This window comes from Vicia villosa, linkage group LG2, assembly GCF_029867415.1.
Source record: "Vicia villosa cultivar HV-30 ecotype Madison, WI linkage group LG2, Vvil1.0, whole genome shotgun sequence".
Lineage (NCBI taxonomy): Eukaryota > Viridiplantae > Streptophyta > Magnoliopsida > Fabales > Fabaceae > Vicia > Vicia villosa.
Window position 1 is genome coordinate 190145514 of NC_081181.1, and position 17668 is coordinate 190163181.

General features: G+C 37.8%; 1 protein-coding gene across 1 annotated transcript; it reads left to right on the plus strand.

The window, feature by feature from the left end:
* The first annotated feature begins 344 nt into the window (after nt 1–344).
* LOC131647723 (F-box/LRR-repeat protein At4g14103-like) lies at nt 345–3329 on the plus strand. The gene is made up of 4 exons (XM_058917581.1): nt 345–478; nt 1310–2314; nt 2583–2717; nt 2906–3329. Exons 2-4 carry the CDS (start codon nt 1346–1348, stop codon nt 3185–3187), a joined length of 1386 nt encoding a protein of 461 aa, XP_058773564.1. The 5' UTR covers nt 345–478; nt 1310–1345; the 3' UTR covers nt 3188–3329.
* The last annotated feature ends 14339 nt before the right edge of the window (nt 3330–17668 follow it).

The window sequence follows — 17668 nt, forward strand, 5'->3', positions numbered from 1 at the left end:
TTCGGACAGCCCATTAGTTCAGTTCCAATGAATCAGTTCTCGGATGATTTTCGGGTTTATATTTCTAATAAGAGCCCTATTCACAACACAACACTTTAATGCAAATAGAGTAACAAAGAGAAACAATAAAAATAAAAATAAACCAATACACTACCGGTTTTAACAAATGGTAAACCGGTTCAATTTTAATTTAAAAATATAGACTGGATGAGTTTGTGATACAGTTTTAACTTAAAAATATAAACCGGTTAAGTATGGATTTTTTAAATTGGTGCAGTAGAATTTATGTAGCGGTGTTGCTAAACCGGTTAAAGAATGCAGACTCTTGGCATTCCACTCCAAAGTCCAAAGCTTCAATATTTTAACATTATTCTCGTCTCAAAAGGAGTACAAGAAACAGGTTTAGCAGTACTAACTCAACCACACAGAAGCAAGAGATGAAACCCAAAACCTAAAAGCCTCAAACCCCTAACTTCCGGTGAGCCTTTTCTTCTCTGCTACTACACCAACATTTCTTCCTTCTATTTCTTTCTATATCTAACTTTTCACTTTCAACACCATTGAAGAATACAATGTTGCTCATTGCTTCATTTTCTTTTCACTGTTGAAGTTCATAGAAAACACAAAACATTGTTTCTCATATTCAACTTGGTTATAACATACTTTTTCATTTTAGGGATTGTTTGGCTTTATGGCTACAGTGACGTGATATTATTTTCATTTTTTATTGGAATCTTAGATATTCATTATTTTATTTATGATAATTGGGAGATGTGTTTTTGGTGACTAACGGTATTTGTTGAAGTTCTAGACGGAGTCACGCATATCCAACTAGGACGTTCCTTTGAGTGCCTTTGCTATGCTATGCTCTCTCCTTTGATGCTTGGCTTTGAGTTTTACTGGGCCCAGACGACCGGCCCAGAACATTATTGTATTTTGACTTTACTGTTTATTAATTTTAATGATACTTCACTTTGTGTTTTGTATGCTTTCTGTTAATTGGACAATATGAACTATACATGTGCTTATAGGTGGGGGCAATCTTCACCTTTTGTAGAGATGAGTTAGGTCCAACCATATTTATTAGAGTCTTTATAGTGTTGTTAACACTTTTGTGGAGTATTTGTTTATCTTAAATATCTCTATAGCTACTATGTTTTTATCTACCCACATTTCATTCCAACACAATTTCTATTTAGAAATACATCTGTTTCCAATATGTGCTTTAACAAAAATGTTCTGTGAGTCTTAATTTATCATTCGGTTGCTATGCATTGATAATGATATTTGATAATGTTTGGTTATGCAGAAAATTAATTAGTTAATATACGAAACTCCTATAAACATGGAGTTTGGTTCTGCTGTACCAAAGGAAAAACCTCTTAAGAAGCATAAGGCAAATGAAGTTGAAGATTTAACCAACAAACTACCGGAATTGCTTATAAGTCACATCCTATCTCTTCTCCCTACCAAAGATGCAGTGCGTACAAGTGTGTTATCTAGGAGATGGATATACCGTTGGGTGTCCATCACCAATCTGGACTTAGATGATTGCCTATTCTATATTCCCAAAAGGAAAACAGGTGGAATTCAACATTTTAAAAACTTCGTCAATAGGACACTTCTTCTTACCAAAGGTTCAAGAGTGGAAAGTTTCTCTCTTGTCATGACTAACAAGATTGATATATCTCTTCTAAATACATGGATCTCTTGCATCTTGATGCATCAGAAAATTAAAAATCTCCGTATCCATTCGAAAAGTGGATGGACTTTCTCGACTCTTGCATTTCAATCTCTTTTCAACTCCATCTTCTTAGAAGAATTGGATCTCAAGATGCTTTCTTGTGATATTGAAGTTCCAACCATGGATGTTTCTTTTGGCTGCCTAAAATTCATTAAGTTGAATGGAATTGCGTTTATCGAAGGCTCCTCATATGGCTATCTCAACCTCAGTTTACCACTCCTTAAAAAGTTTGAGACAATAAACTGTGATTGGTTATGTGCAGAGGGTGTCTATGTAAAAGCACCTCTTCTCGAAAGCATTTGTATAGTGCAAGACCGTCTTCCGTTATCTGATGATGATGAGCGTAGTTGTGAAATCAAGTTTTTTGATTGCCATCTAAAAGAATTTACTTATCGCGGTTATGCTATATCACAACCGTTAATTCTATCAGATCCATTGATAGCTAAAAATGCCCGTGGTAATCTTATTTTGCGTAAGTGGGAGGATGGAACATCAGAAGCAGGATTGTGTGAATTTGTGCTTCTCAATCAATTTAATCAAGCCAAATTTATCAATTTTGAGCTGTCTGAGGTAAGCATGTTGTTCAACCTCCGAATGCATATGTGATGCCAAACCTTAAATACTTAATGAAGTCAAGGGAATAGTGTTAATCAGTTCATGGTAGAAATCATGAATATAATGTTTTGATTCTAAAGTTGATTATATTTTTTAAAATCTCTTGTTTGTCTAAATTTTAGATATGTGTTTTCATATAATTTTGTTTTGAAAGGAGATTTAAGTTGTATTCCATAATTTTCATATGTTGCAATTCTCAAGTAAGTTTCTTTATGACATCCAGGTTCTCACACAACCAAATGTGGCTGTTCTACCTCAATTTTCAATGCTGATCCATTTGGAGCTTGGCTTAACTTTGTGTGAAGTTTTGTTGGGCTTACTTCAAAGGTCACCATTGCTTAAAACTCTAAGTTTCAAGGTTGGTAATTAGATTTCAATCATAAATGCAAACATCAATGCTCTTCTGGTTGCACTATATTCATAATATGGTAATAGTTTCATATACAAACTATAATGTCTTGTAGAGTTATGTCTGTGATTGTGTGTATTTATTTAGTCACTTAGCGATTTTTAGTCTAATTCATGCTTTTGATGGTTAATCATCAGGGAATATCAAAATTTGATCAGGAGCTTCTGAATTCCACTAGTGTGCCCGATTGTTTGGCATCAACACTTCATGTTGTGAAATTTGAAAGAGTTAACGGTTACGAGCATGAGTTGTTTTTAGCTAAATTTTTTATGGAAAAAGGTATGGTGCTTGAGAGGATGAGTTTCGTCCTTGCTAATCAAGCACTTGGCAAATCAAAGATGATGGAAGAATTTAAGGAAAAATTTTTCTCATTTAAGAAAGGTTTCTCTTTTGCTATTGTTGAATTCTCATATGATTAGGCTACCAAGGCAAGTAGTATAAATTAACAATGTTTTTTGCTGGCTGTATATTATTTTGGCTACATAAGCAAGTGGCATAGGTCTTATTGCAGTCTGAATTTATACCCACTAGTAATTGTTTAGAAATGGTGATTATGATATTTTGGCCAAACAACAATGGATCTTATGTTCATGTGTTTACATAGAAGTTGATCCTTATTTGAGAGTGGGAGCTATGAAAGCTTTAACTTTAATTTACACTAGATTTTGACCGCACGGTGAAAAATAAATTTATTTATTTATTTTAAAAAGTATTCTGATATAATAATAATTAGTAAGATAATAATTTCAATTAAGATATTAAAAATGAATATTTTTAGTAAAATAGGAATGTTAAAAATAATATGTTTAACTCATAATTTAAAACTTTAATAAAAAGTAACTACTACAATAATTAATTATGCATTATTGAAAATATTAAGATGAATTTAAAAGACATAATAATTAATATGATATTTCAATAAGTGATACAATAAGAAATTATGGATTATTTAAAATAGAAAATTCCTTGAAAAATATAAAGATAAATGCAAAATATCCTTGACAATATAATTAATTTAAATTGTATACACGAGATTATGCAAGTAAATCAATATTATATATATATATATATATATATATATATATATATATATATATATATATATATATATATATATATATATATATATATATATATATATATATATATATATATATATATATATAATTAACTTATTTATCAAAACTAACTTACTCACAAAATGTTTTCTCTAGAGAGAGATTGTCCGCCCTCTCTCTAACCTTTCTTCCCCATTTTTCGTAACCTATCTTTCCTTCCGCCACGTCCATGGATTTTCAGGATCTTTTTTCCGAAGCGGTGGCCGCTAAAATAACCAAATCTCCCTTTCGAACCTTGAAGCAAACTACGTTAAAACCAAAAAATCATTCGTGGAAGCCATTGGAAACGTATGTAATATACCTATCAGCCAACTCCCCACCCCTTGTGTCAAAGGTGATCAAATTTCGATATATAGTTTCCAGAAGATGAATATCTTTTGGGGTTAGATTCCTGCAAACACAACCTCCATGGTAGAATACTATGGCCCAAAGGTTCCACTCCCCTCACCGTGCAACAATTAAAAAACAAACTTCAAGATTTGTGGTGCTCTATTCAAAAGTTGGGAGTCACTTCCCTTGGAAAGGGTTTTTTCGAATTCTCTTTTGACAATATTGAAGATGTTAGAAGAGTGCGCTCCGCCCCAACTTGGAATCTCAACCCAGGAACCCTCAAACTCTTTCCCCGGACTAAGGACTTTGTCTCGTCGAATATGAATTAAAGCTCTGCTCAGGTATGAATTAAAGTTCGCATTCACGGTATTGCCCAGGAATACTGGAGACCCAAAATCATATTCACCGTCGCCAATAGCTTAAGCACCCTCATATGCTTAGACTCCTCTTCAAACAAACCTCTTTCGGATAGGCCTTTTGGACACTTTGTCAGCGTGCTGATCGATATGGACCTTATGAAGGATATGCGTGTGTTTACGGTGATTTCTGGTAAACAACCGCTAGTCCTCCAAACTATAAAATATACTTTGGTTACTCGCAGGATCGACTAGATTGATCCTAGGACATAGTCAAACAATTGTCTTTCGATATGATTTGATTCATATTTGTTTGTCCTGACTTCGAGAAAACTTGTTTGTGATGTGATCATATGAATGTTCACTTAACAACAACACTTGTTATACATGTTAATATAACTTTCGACAAAGAAAACATAAATAAAAGCGTGTAGGCTGCAGGAATGTAAAGTGCAGGAATATAACGTGCAAGAATATTAAATGCAGAAATGTAAAGTGCAGGAATATAGCGTACAAGAATATTAAATGCAGAAATGTAAAGTGCAGGAATATAACGTGCAAGAATATTAAATGCAGAAATGTAAAGTGCAGGAATATAACGTACAAGAATGTAAGATGCAGAAACGTAAAGTGCTTCGAAATGAAAGTTAAACAGAAAAGATAAAGGAATTGAAAAAGATACTTGAATAAAGAAAGATACAAATGTATTTAAAATGGTGTTGGTGTCATATGTACATTTCTCAGCGAACTCGTTCTCTAAACACTTGATACTTGAGTGATTTGTGAGTGATTTGTACAAAATGAATTCCCGGAATCCTAACATTAAGACCCTTATTTATACTAATTTCGACCCTAACGGTCCTACGCTAATCTGATGCCACGTTGCTCACAAGAATCCCCGGGATGCCATCTGTCCTTGTGCGGTTACACAGACTACTTCGAAATTCAAATCCTCCCGCCTGAATCCTCTTTCGACGCGTGGCAACGTGATCAGAACCAAGAATGTCACAAAAACACATTAAGCTTCAGTACCCTTTGTATTTCGCAAAACGTTTTAAGTCTTAAAGATAATTCACTTCGAATTTAGCTCCGACTCTAACTATCTTCATTCCAACTCAAACAATCATTCTCGAAACATGGCCATCAGTAGCCATTTTAAATCTCATAAATGGTCATCAGTAACCATCTTTCTTCGAATTCTAACTCTTCAAAGAATATTCTTTCTAAACGAAATCTCCAGCCAACAAATTGCCCCCAATAAATGCCTGTTTTGAAAACAAGAGAAATAGGCGTTTCTTGTTTTGATGAGATTTCGTTTTACTCACTTCTTAGAGTTCCAAGACAACTGACTAACGTCATAATCATTTATGACTCCACTTTCAAAACGTCTTGTCATTTTCAAAGATGTCTTCTCAGAACTTACATTCCCACGTTATGTCATTACTCCATGATCATTACTCCTATATACTAGGAGTAAGGCTAACAACTATTCGACCGCCATTGGATTAAATCAACGCCTGCCGCGTGTCTTTTGACTTTTACCCAAAAGATTTGAAAGGGTTTCCGTTAAACCTTTAAATACTTGAACTTCTACCCTATCATAACTTCCACTTCTATCTTCCTACGTTCATCACAGAAAAGAAAATCTTCTTTGGTTTCGTTTAACCCATTACTCAAATCAAATTTACCCATGGCGTCTTCTTCAAATGCTCTTCAACCCATTCAAAACTTCAAAATCCTACACAGATAAGGAATCAAGAACACATTCCAGACCCAAATGCTGCAGAGGCGCGCGCTATCTACGCTTCTCAGGTAATCATTCCTTTTGAACTTTCTGGAAAAACTCATGCTTTCATGGATCCTGTACCAGGAGGAAATAACCCCTCTTTGAGTAAAATTTTTCCTGCTTATTATAAAACTAGACCTTTAGTTAACAAGAATAAGATAGATGAAGATGGTCATCCAATCTTAGCTGATCCTGTTAATGCAGAAGAAACCTCGACTGAAACTTCTTCGGCCTTAGAGAAAATTAGGTTAAACTATGTAACCAATTTCGTGAAAGTCTTTAGGTCAATCCCTTTAGCAAAAGATCCTGAATTGTATTACGCTTGGCTAGCGAAGGTGGAAAAGCAAAAGGCTTCTTTCTGGAAACAACTAGGGATTTATGACCTAATCCAGTTATCCAAAACAGGCTTAGAATATAACCAAACCATGTTAGTAGCGTCAGTTTATTTCTGGGATGCTTCTCACAATACTTTCCACCTTCCATGTGGAATGGTCACCCCTACCCTTTTTGACGTAGCTGCTATCACAGGGCTTCGACCAACTGGAGAAACCTTCAATCCCAATTTCATGGATACTGACACCATCCACTTTAATGAAGCAACAATCACTTACACTGCTTTCATTCAACAATACCATAACGAAACGAACACAGAAGTCTCAGATGAAGAACATATTGCATTTCTAGCACTCTGGCTTTCGAGATGCGTCTTTTGTTCTAGGTCCATACAAGTAGCAAAGAGATATCTTTGCATGGCTAACCAGCTAAATGCTGGGAAAAACTTAAACCTAAGCCAGTTAATTCTAGGATTTCTCTACGAGAATCTCGGTGAGGCAACAGACCTTATTAAGAGCTGCAAAACAGGATATCTTCTTTTTGCTGGTCCCTTCTGGTTGTTGCAATTATGGCTCAACACTACTTTCGAAGCTCATATCCCATACCAAAGTGTTGTAAATGAAGAAGATCCAGCCATCAAAAATCGAACGGTAGAAGGAAGTAGATTGGCTTTCCTGACTCCAAAAGAAGAAACTGGCAAACTTCGTGAAAACTTCTTAGCATACATAATGATGTTTGCTAAACGCTATCAGTTTAGCCCCTCGATGGCTCCATTCGTATAAAGGAAAGTGGGTCCTGAATGGTTTACTCGAGGGTTTCCGGCAATGTCTCCAGATCAACAAACCGAATCCATGGCTATCTGGGAGGCTTTCCTTACCCCAAAGCTGTTATATCACCGACTTCGACCTTCCAAGAGCCACTGTTGTCTTCTTTGCTACCAACCAAATCTGGTATCGAGACAATTTGGATTAGTTCAACTGAAACCAAAATGTATGTATGAAAAAAGGAATCACATGTGTCTACACACTCTGCATCTAGCTGAAGATGAATACGAATCAAAAAATCTCCAAATACATTGGAATCACCACTCTCTCTCCTGTCTCTTTCGAACCTGCTTTTTATTCTACCATAGATTTTCATCAATGGTGGACAGACTACTATACTACGCAAATATTCGATGCTGAGAGCCTTACTCAAGAACTAACTGAAGCTTTTGCTGATGTGCAGGCGAACTTCCACAAAGGTACTTCGACTCATATTAAAGAAATCCAAGCCTTTCAAAAATTCTTTGAAACTATTTACAGGCCTGATGATCTTAGTCGGACCGTTCGTGAAGCTGCGGTCATTTTACGTGAAAAGTTTTCTGCTAAACTGGATAAGTTGAAATTGCCCACGTCTGTTCGACCTGAACTATATTATGAAGTGGCTTTTGAACTTAATCCTCCAAAATTTCCTCCATTACCTAGTGCTGATTTTGGTGTGGCTTTAAGCCCCCCTTTTCCAGACTGGTTTGTGTGTGGGAATGCCCTTAAAATTCTTCAGGAACAAACTAAAAAACACGCTGAACGAGTGGTCCCGACTAAGCATACCCTGGATACTTTCAAAGGACATCTCCATATAGGTCTTGAGCACGTTCGTGTCTTGACTCCAATACCTGAAGGTTGGGGTTTAGACAATCCTTCGACTAACTCTTCTTTCTTCACTGAAGTACTGATTCCTATTTTTTTCACAGCTGTTACTCGAAAGAAAAATATCAAGGAGGCCCCTACACAAAAGGGTTCTGGAGCTTCAAGGAGCACCAAGACAAGTGGGAGCGATTCCGTTACCACTGGCAAGAAACCCACGGTACATACATACTTTATATTCTGACTTGTGTAATTTTATGAATATTACTCACTTGGTTTTAATATGCATTTTCAGAGCTCGAAACCTCCAGCACCTTCGAAGCGAAAAGTTCCTCAGACCGCTGCTTCTGATGACGAAGATAAATCTCCTCCTCGTACTAGACAATCACTGAAGAAAAGACAGAAAATTGCCACCCCTTCAACTAGAGTGACAAGGTATCTTCTGATGAATCACCCTTAAAAGCTGCTAGTGCTGTCCCCATTGTAGAGAGCCACAACTCAAGCCCAGACAACGTTCCAACCAAGGTATTTGGATTTCATAACATAATCATCTTTACAAATTTTAATTTTAATGATTAAGTTCAACATCTTACCTTATAAATGTGGATGATGTGGGCACAGCTACTTCTGATCTCAAGACCTTTAGTCTCAACATTGACCTTGACAATCTTCAAGGTAAGCGTATGCCTTTTCTAATGACAGATGAACTTCTTGCAACCTTTCCATTTTGATCAATTCTAACTGTTCAACACAGGTGTTTCTCGACACAAATCTCTTGTGCTTTCTCCGGTTGTCGAAGACGCTCAGCCCCTTGCAACCATCATTCCAACTGTGCCTGCTGAAGAAAGCCATTCAAATGATGATTCTCCACCTACTCGTCAAGTTGAAAATATGGGGGAAAATCCTCAATATTCAGATAGTGATAATGCAGCCGGACGACCAACTGGCAGCGAAAATACTATATCTGAACAAGATGCTGCGGAGGAAACTTCCAATTTGCCTACACCTGGTCCTCATGAAACTTCGACTTTCGGGACTATAGTTACTCCTGTGGCTACTTCGAAGCAGGCCCCAGCAATGCTTACTCCTTCAAAACTGGAGCAACTCAAGAAAATTGATCCCGTAAGCTTCCTCAAGACCATGATGAGTGTTGATAACGTTTCGCCCATTGGGCTTGAAACTTCTTCTACTGTCCTGGCAGAAACTGGTGACAAAGATGATATTCCTAACCTCCTTCGTCAAATAAAGGAAAAGTTCTTTGAAACCAACCTCGTTGAAGCTCTAAGCCAGGATTCCACCAGATGTTATAGCTTAAACAATCTTTTGAAGAAAGTAGATTTACTTCTGGTCTCAGAGGAAGTTTCGCAAGTGATTGTTTTACTGGGTTCTCTGATTGATCAACTTCAATCTAATATTCTTCGAAAACGAAATGTTGACGAACAACTCACAACGAAGGTGACTTCTCATAGTTCTTCATGGAAAACTGCTAATGATGCAACAGAAAAGGCTGACGCCCTTAAGCTTGAACGTTCGAAGAACCAGAAGGAGTATGAAGCTTGCGACAAGAAATTAAACTCCTCGAAGAGAAGATCAAGAATGCCCAGTCTCGTCAGGAAGCAATCCAACAAACCAATCAGGAAGAATTGACTGAAGTGGCGCAGTTAGGGATTCGACACTTCGAGACGGCACAGAAGCTGGTGCCAGAAATCGAAGAACTGAAAAGACAACAGGCATTAATCGAACGTCGTATGTCTTTATGGGCATCTCAGTATTCGAAGATGAAAGATAATCTTCCTAAGGACTTTAATTAGTTACTTTGAACCTTGTACTCTTTCAACTGTGTTTCGTACTTAGTTTTTTTTTTATTTTGTAATCAAACTCCTTCAGGAATGTATATGCAATTTTATCTTTCAATCTTCCATACATCTAATTCTGTAGTTGTCACGAGTAGCGTTTTAACACTCCCTAAAAATTGTCAAAATTTATTTTATTATCATAATGACTTTAATAATGCCCCCACGTGACATGATTACTCTTCGCGGCCTCTCAAACCTAGACTTGACGTTTCCACTTCCCCAGCCGTAACCATCATTAAATGATGACATCACTTTTTCAAAACGTCTATTTGAGACGTGCGTGTATCAGTTTTCAAAATGATTACACTCTAACTTCCAAGGTGGGAAACGGCGGAGGCCATAACTTCTCTTGGGGATACCAAACGCAGTCCAATCAACACTTAAAAGATGAACCGTTCCTTTATGGCCAACGTATTCTATATAAGGCTTAGCGTTCTACTCATTCCTTCATTCTCTCACCAAACTCTTATCATTCCTTTCTTCCCCTTATACTCTTTCAAATACAGAGTTTGATAAAACATCTTGTACTCTCTTCCTCAAAATGGCGCAACCTTTGACTTACGTTACTATCAGGTCCTGCATCAAAAAGGAATTCAAACTCTCTGAGGAGGAGTTTGATGAGAACCACATCAATATTGGCGCACTCTTTGCCAACCAACAACTCCAGTTTTACCAGGAAATCCTGGAGGGGTCCGTTTATCCTAACATGCTTGCAGATTTCTGGATGTTTGCGTCCCTCCGCATAGATCCAGAAGGGAGAACCACTATTGTGTCTCAGATTCGAAGGGCTCATATTACCATTACTCCCTCAACCATCTCTGACATGTTGAGGTGTGATAATTTTGGAGAAGTGTTTGATGATAACACCATTAATATGACTACCTCCGATGTCTTGAGGGCCCTCATGGACAATGATCCCTTTAGCGCTAAGATCATTAGGGTTTGGCACCAGCTTTTAGTGGGCAACTTTTTTCCATGAAACCATGATCAAGACAGCATCATGATGGAAGATCTGGAGTTCATACTCTGTGCTCTTCGGGAAAGGAAAATTAACTTTCCATTGCTGGTCTTCAAGCAACTTGTCGAAGCTGTTGCTATGGCTGCCTCTCGTCAAGGTGCAATGACGTGTCTTCCTTATGGAAGGTTGCTCTCCTACATTTTTCTCAGGAAGGGTATAGTGAGAAGAATGCGTAGGTCGGGATCTTTAGATATGTTCGAAGCAGAGAGCTTGCCCCTGCTATCCTTGGAAGGTTTAGAACAAAGGATCAACTAGAGGGTGTGTTGTCTGAGGCTTTTGATGGAGGTGTTATAGGTCTTAGTGTTAGAACAAGATTTGTTCTGATCAATTATCTTAGTTTTGATGATAACAATAATATGAATTTTGCTTAAGATAATATGGTACTCTAATCCAATGCAATTTCCTTTTCAGGAAATATATAAAGAGTATGCATAATTCAGCGCTCAGAAGGTTTGTCTCAAAGGGTTCAGCATGCAACATCAGAACATGGTCTGGCAAGACATCAGAAGATGGTCGAAGCAGAATCAGAACATGGGTCTATGGAAGCATCAGAAGAACATGAGATCAGAAGCAATGAAGTTCTGATGGTATCACGCACAGAAGCACTTCAAGGTCAGAAGATCAGAAGATGCTTTGCACCAAGCTGTTTGACTCTGATGATATTCAAACGTTGTATTCACAAACATCAGATCAGAAGGAAGTACAAGTGGCAAGCTACGCTGACTAACAAAAGGAACGTTAAAAGCTATTAAAGGCAACGTCAGTAGACACAGCGTGAACAAGGCTCGAGGTAGTTGACAAAAGCGTATAACATTAAATGCGATGCTGTACGGAACACGCAAAGCATTAAATGCACTCAACGGTCATCTTCTCCAACGCCTATAAATATGAAGTTCTGATGAGAAGCAAGGTTAACGATTCTGAACAAAACAACTCATATTAACTTGCTGAAATTCTGTTCTACTCAAAGCTCAGAATCTTCATCTTCATCAAAGCTCACTACATTGCTGTTGTAATATATTAGTGAGATTAAGCTTAAACGTTAAGAGAAATATCACAGTTTGTGATTATAGCTTTTAAGAAGCAATTGTAATACTCTTAGAATTGATTACATTAAGTTGTAAGGAACTAGAGTGATCGTGTGGATCAGAATACTCTAGGAAGTCTTAGAGGTTATCTAAGCAGGTTGTAACTAGAGTGATCGTGTGGATCAGAATACTCTAGAAAGTCTTAGAGGGTATCTAAGCAGTTGTTCCTGGAGTGATCAGTGTGTGATCAGAAGACTCTGGAAGACTTAGTTGCTGACTAAGTGGAGAACCATTGTAATCCGTGCGATTAGTGGATTAAATCCTCAGTTGAGGTAAATCATCTCTGCGGGGGTGGACTGGAGTAGTTTAGTTAACAACGAACCAGGATAAAAATAACTGTGCAATTTATTTTTATCTATCAAGTTTTTAAAGCTACACTTATTCAAACCCCCCCTTTCTAAGTGTTTTTCTATCCTTCAATTGGCATCAGAGCGCCGGTTCTAAGGTGCAAGCACTTAACCGTGTTTAGAAAAGATTCAGGAAGAGAAAAACGCTTCAGTAAAAGATGGCTGATGAAACTGCAAAGTCCACACCTACATCTGGCTCTGCTGAGCAACACAACGGTAACAATGGTTATACTAGACCGCCGGTATTTGATGGTGAAAACTTTGAATACTGGAAAGATAAACTGGAAAGTTACTTTCTTGGTCTAGATGGTGATCTATGGGATCTTCTGATGGATGGTTACAAACATCCAGTAAATGCCAGTGGCGTAAAGCTGACAAGGCAAGAAATGAGTGATGATCAGAAGAAGCTTTTCAGGAATCATCATAAATGCAGAACTGTTTTGCTGAATGCTATCTCTCATGTTGAGTATGAGAAGATATCTAACAGGGAAACGGCCTATGACATATATGAGTCCTTGAAAATGACTCATGAAGGAAATGCTCAAGTCAAGGAGACTAAAGCTCTCGCTTTAATCCAGAAGTATGAAGCCTTCAAGATGGAGGATGATGAAGACATTGAAAAGATGTTTTTAAGATTTCAAACTCTTACTGCTGGATTGAGAGTTCTTGACAAGGGATACACCAAGGCTGATCACGTAAAGAAGATCATCAGAAGCTTACCCAGAAGATGGGGTCCTATGGTAACTGCATTTAAGATTGCGAAGAATCTAAATGAAGTCTCTTTGGAAGAGCTGATCAGTGCCCTGAGGAGTCATGAAATAGAGCTGGACGCAAATGAGCCTCAAAAGAAAGGTAAGTCTATTGCATTAAAATCCAATATCATGAAATGCACTAACGCTTTTCAGGCTAGAGAAGAAGATCCTGAAGAATCAGAATCTGAAGAAGAAGATGAACTGTCCTTGATCTCCAGAAGGCTAAATCAACTCTGGAAGAACAAGCAAAGGAAGTTCAGAGGCGTCAGAAGTTCAAAGAAATTTGAACGTGGAGAATCTTCTGATGACAGAAGATTTGACAAGAAGAAGGTCATGTGCTATGAATGCAATGAGCCTGGACACTTCAAGAATGAATGTCCAAAACTTCAGAAGGAAAATCCCAAGAAGAAGTTTCATAAGAAGAAAGGTCTTATGGCAACCTGGGATGAGTCAGAAGATGATTCAGACTCTGAAGATGAGCAGGCTAACTGTGCACTGATGGCGACAGAAGATGACGGATCATAATCTACATCAGAATCAGATTCTGAAGAGGTATTCTCTGAACTTACTAGAGATGAGTTAGTTTCCGGTCTAACAGAACTTCTGGAATTCAAGTCTCAGATTAGTCTCAAATACAAAAAGCTGAAAAAGCTATTTGAATTTGAAACAAAAAAGCTTGAGTTGGAGAATTCTGAATTAAAAGAAAAACTTTTAAAATTATCCAATAATGTTGGATCTCCTTCTGATTCAGAAAAATCCACTCCTAGTCTAAACCATATTCTGAAAGAATATGATTTAAGTTTCAGGAAGTTCTTATCTAGAAGTATTGGCAGGAGTCAGCTAGCTTCTATGATATATGCTGTGTCTGGAAATAAAAGAGTCGGCATTGGTTTTGAGGGTGAAACCCCATACAAACTTGAACCTGTTGATGAAATGAAATTCACATACAAGCCATTGTATGATCAGTTCAAGTATGGCCACTCCCATGATATTAGGCACACTTCACATGCTCAAAGTTTTCACATAACACACACCAAAAAGCATGTGATACAACCTAGGAAATATCATGAAACTCACATTAAAAATTATCATGCTGTTCCTCCTATTGCTTACAATGTTAAACCCAAGTTCAATCAGAACTTGAGAAAATCTAACAAGAAAGGACCCAAGAAAATGTGGGTACCTAAGGATAAGATTATTCCTATTGCAGATATCCTTGGCTGCAAAAAGGACAAAGCACAACATGTCGTGGTACCTGGACTCTGGATGCTCACGACACATGACAGGAAGAAGGTCTATGTTCCAAGACCTGGTGCTTAAGTCTGGAGGAGAAGTCAAGTTTGGAGGAGATCAGAAGGGCAAGATAATTGGCTCTGGAACTATAAAGTCTGGTAACTCTCCTTCCATTTCTAATGTACTTCTTGTAGAAGGATTAACACATAACCTCTTATCTATCAGTCAATTGAGTGACAATGGTTATGATATAATCTTTAATCAAAAGTCTTGCAAGGCTGTAAATCAGAAGGATGGCTCAATCCTATTTACAGGCAAGAGGAAGAACAACATTTATAAGACAGATCTGCAAGATCTTATGAGTCAGAAGGTGACTTGTCTTATGTCTGTTTCTGAAGAGCAGTGGGTCTGGCACAGAAGATTAGGTCATGCTAGTTTGAGAAAGATTTCTCAGATTAACAAACTGGATCTTGTCAGAGGACTCCCTAATCTGAAATTCAAATCAGATGCTCTTTGTGAAGCATGTCAGAAGGGCAAGTTCTCCAAACCTGCATTCAAGTCCAAGAATGTTGTTTCTACCTCAAGGCCATTAGAACTCTTGCACATTGATCTGTTTGGCCCAGTCAAAACAGCATCTGTCAGAGGGAAGAAATATGGATTAGTCATCGTAGATGATTATAGCCGCTGGACGTGGGTAAAATTCTTGAAACACAAGGATGAGTCTCATTCAGTGTTCTTTGATTTCTGCATTCAGATTCAATCTGAAAAAGAGTGTAAAATCATAAAGGTCAGAAGTGATCATGGTGGTGAATTTGAGAACAGATCCTTTGAAGAATTCTTCAAAGAAAATGGTATTGCCCATGATTTCTCTTGTCCTAGAACTCCACAGCAAAATGGAGTTGTAGAACGAAAGAATAGGACTCTGCAAGAAATGGCCAGAACCATGATCAATGAAACCAATATGGCTAAGCATTTCTGGGCAGAAGCAATAAACACTACATGCTATATTCAGAATAGAATCTCTATCAGACCTATTCTAAATAAGACTCCTTATGAATTGTGGAAGAATAAAAAGCCCAACATTTCATATTTCCATCCTTTTGGATGTGTATGCTTTATTCTGAACACTAAAGATCATCTTGGTAAGTTTGATTCCAAAGCACAAAAATGTTTCCTTCTTGGATATTCTGAACGCTCAAAAGGCTACAGAGTATACAATACTGAAACATTGATTGTGGAAGAATCAATCAATATCAGGTTTGATGATAAGCTTGGTTCTGAAAAACCAAAGCAGTTTGATAATTTTGCAGATTGTGATATTGATATATCAGAAGTTGTTGAGCCAAGAAGCAACGCATCAGAATCAGAGCTTCTCAGAAGCAAAGAATCTGAAGATCAAGTATCAGCTTCTCTGGAGAATCTAAGCATTTATGAAGAACCATCTGTCAGAAGATCATCCAGACTCATCTCTGGTCATTCAGAAGATGTCATTCTTGGAAAGAAGGATGATCCAATCAGAACAAGAGCATTCCTTAAGAACAATGCAGACTGTCAATTAGGTCTTGTATCTTTGATCGAGCCAACTTCTGTTGATCATGCTCTAGAAGATCCAGACTGGATAATTGCTATGCAAGAAGAACTGAATCAGTTTACAAGAAATGATGTTTGGGATCTTGTTCCTAGACCAGATGGATTCAATATAATAGGTACAAAATGGGTCTTCAGAAACAAGCCCAGAATGAGAAGATGAGAAGTTCTTATGTATGGGTATCTTCTGAAATGAAATTTTTTTTAAGAAGTTCTGATTGAAATCAATTAAAAATTGTGATTCAGTTATTACTAACGTTTCATTGTCTAAGTTGATTCAGAATCTCTTTCAAAGCAAAACAGTTGTAACTGGCTATCCAGATGGTAAACACGCGTTCACTATTCCTGGACAAGCGTGCGTGCAGTTGAGGGGACGTCTACTTAGGTAACTGTGCAAATCACGTCTTTTGTCATTATTATCTCTCCTCACGTCACGTAACATTAAATGCTTTTCATCATTTAATCTCTTTCAGTTTTCTTTTTATATTCTTCAAACGTTTCTTTTCCCTCTTATATTTCTCTCACTTTGCATTCAGTTTCGTTTTCGTTCTCTCTCTTTGCATTCATATCATAAACCCTAGCAGTTTCCAATATCTGCAACTTCATCATGAATCCATCGTCAAGCTCTAGGAATCAAGATAATGATCGGAAACAAAAGAGAAAGGCAACTGCTGAACCAGAAACCAAACCAAAAAGAGTAAGGATCACCTATGACCCTCTCAAAGTGAACCCGTTTGAAGCTATGATGTCTGGAAATTACTCTAGACGTGTGTATCAACCCCTTGACGGTACCCCTCAATCACCTCCCTCTTCACAGACCTCCACCACCTCTTCCTCCTCATTCATCCTCTCGGAACCACCTTCTTCACCATCTGATATCTCCTCTCCTTCAACCCATCCATCAGATATTTCTTCATCTCTCTCACACCCTTTTCCCACCAGAACACCTAATCCCTATAGTGTTGTTTTTCCCGACTCCAGGTTCACTGTCAACCCCCCAACCCCTACCACTCAATCATTTCTGGAACTTTTACATTCTGATGTAAATGGCTGGTTGGAGATTCTGGGTGCTGCTCACCTTAACCATCTGGATGAGTATGCTACAAGCAACCTTTGGGATACCTTTCGTCAGGATTTTCTGGTTAGGGCTACAGACACTCAGAGAAGGATCATGTCTGAAGCTCCTGGTATTCGTGGTCTTCGGTTGGAAGTTGGTGAAAGCAGCTATCACCATCTCATCAGGAACAGAAGTGTTCTTGAGAAGAAGATACCTGCAGATGAGTTGGAAGAAGAAAATCTCTGCAGAGACATCGTGGTGTGGAAACCATGGTTTCCTGTGCTGACTGGAGATTTTCAGTGGCTGTTTAACTGGTTCAGAATGAACCCTTCTGAAAAAGCACCTCACATGGTCTTTCCAGTAGTGGTTTATCCTGCTGAAGTTGCTGGTCCTACTCCTCCAACAAACCTAGCA

Coding starts and splice junctions, on each gene's coding strand:
- LOC131647723 (XM_058917581.1), top strand. CDS start 1,346: ATGGAGTTTGGTTCTGCTGTACCAAAGGAAAAACCTCTTAAGAAGCAT. Junction 2,315..2,582: donor TCAATTTTGAGCTGTCTGAG/GTAAGCATGTTG, acceptor TATGACATCCAG/GTTCTCACACAACCAAATGT. Junction 2,718..2,905: donor TTAAAACTCTAAGTTTCAAG/GTTGGTAATTAG, acceptor GTTAATCATCAG/GGAATATCAAAATTTGATCA.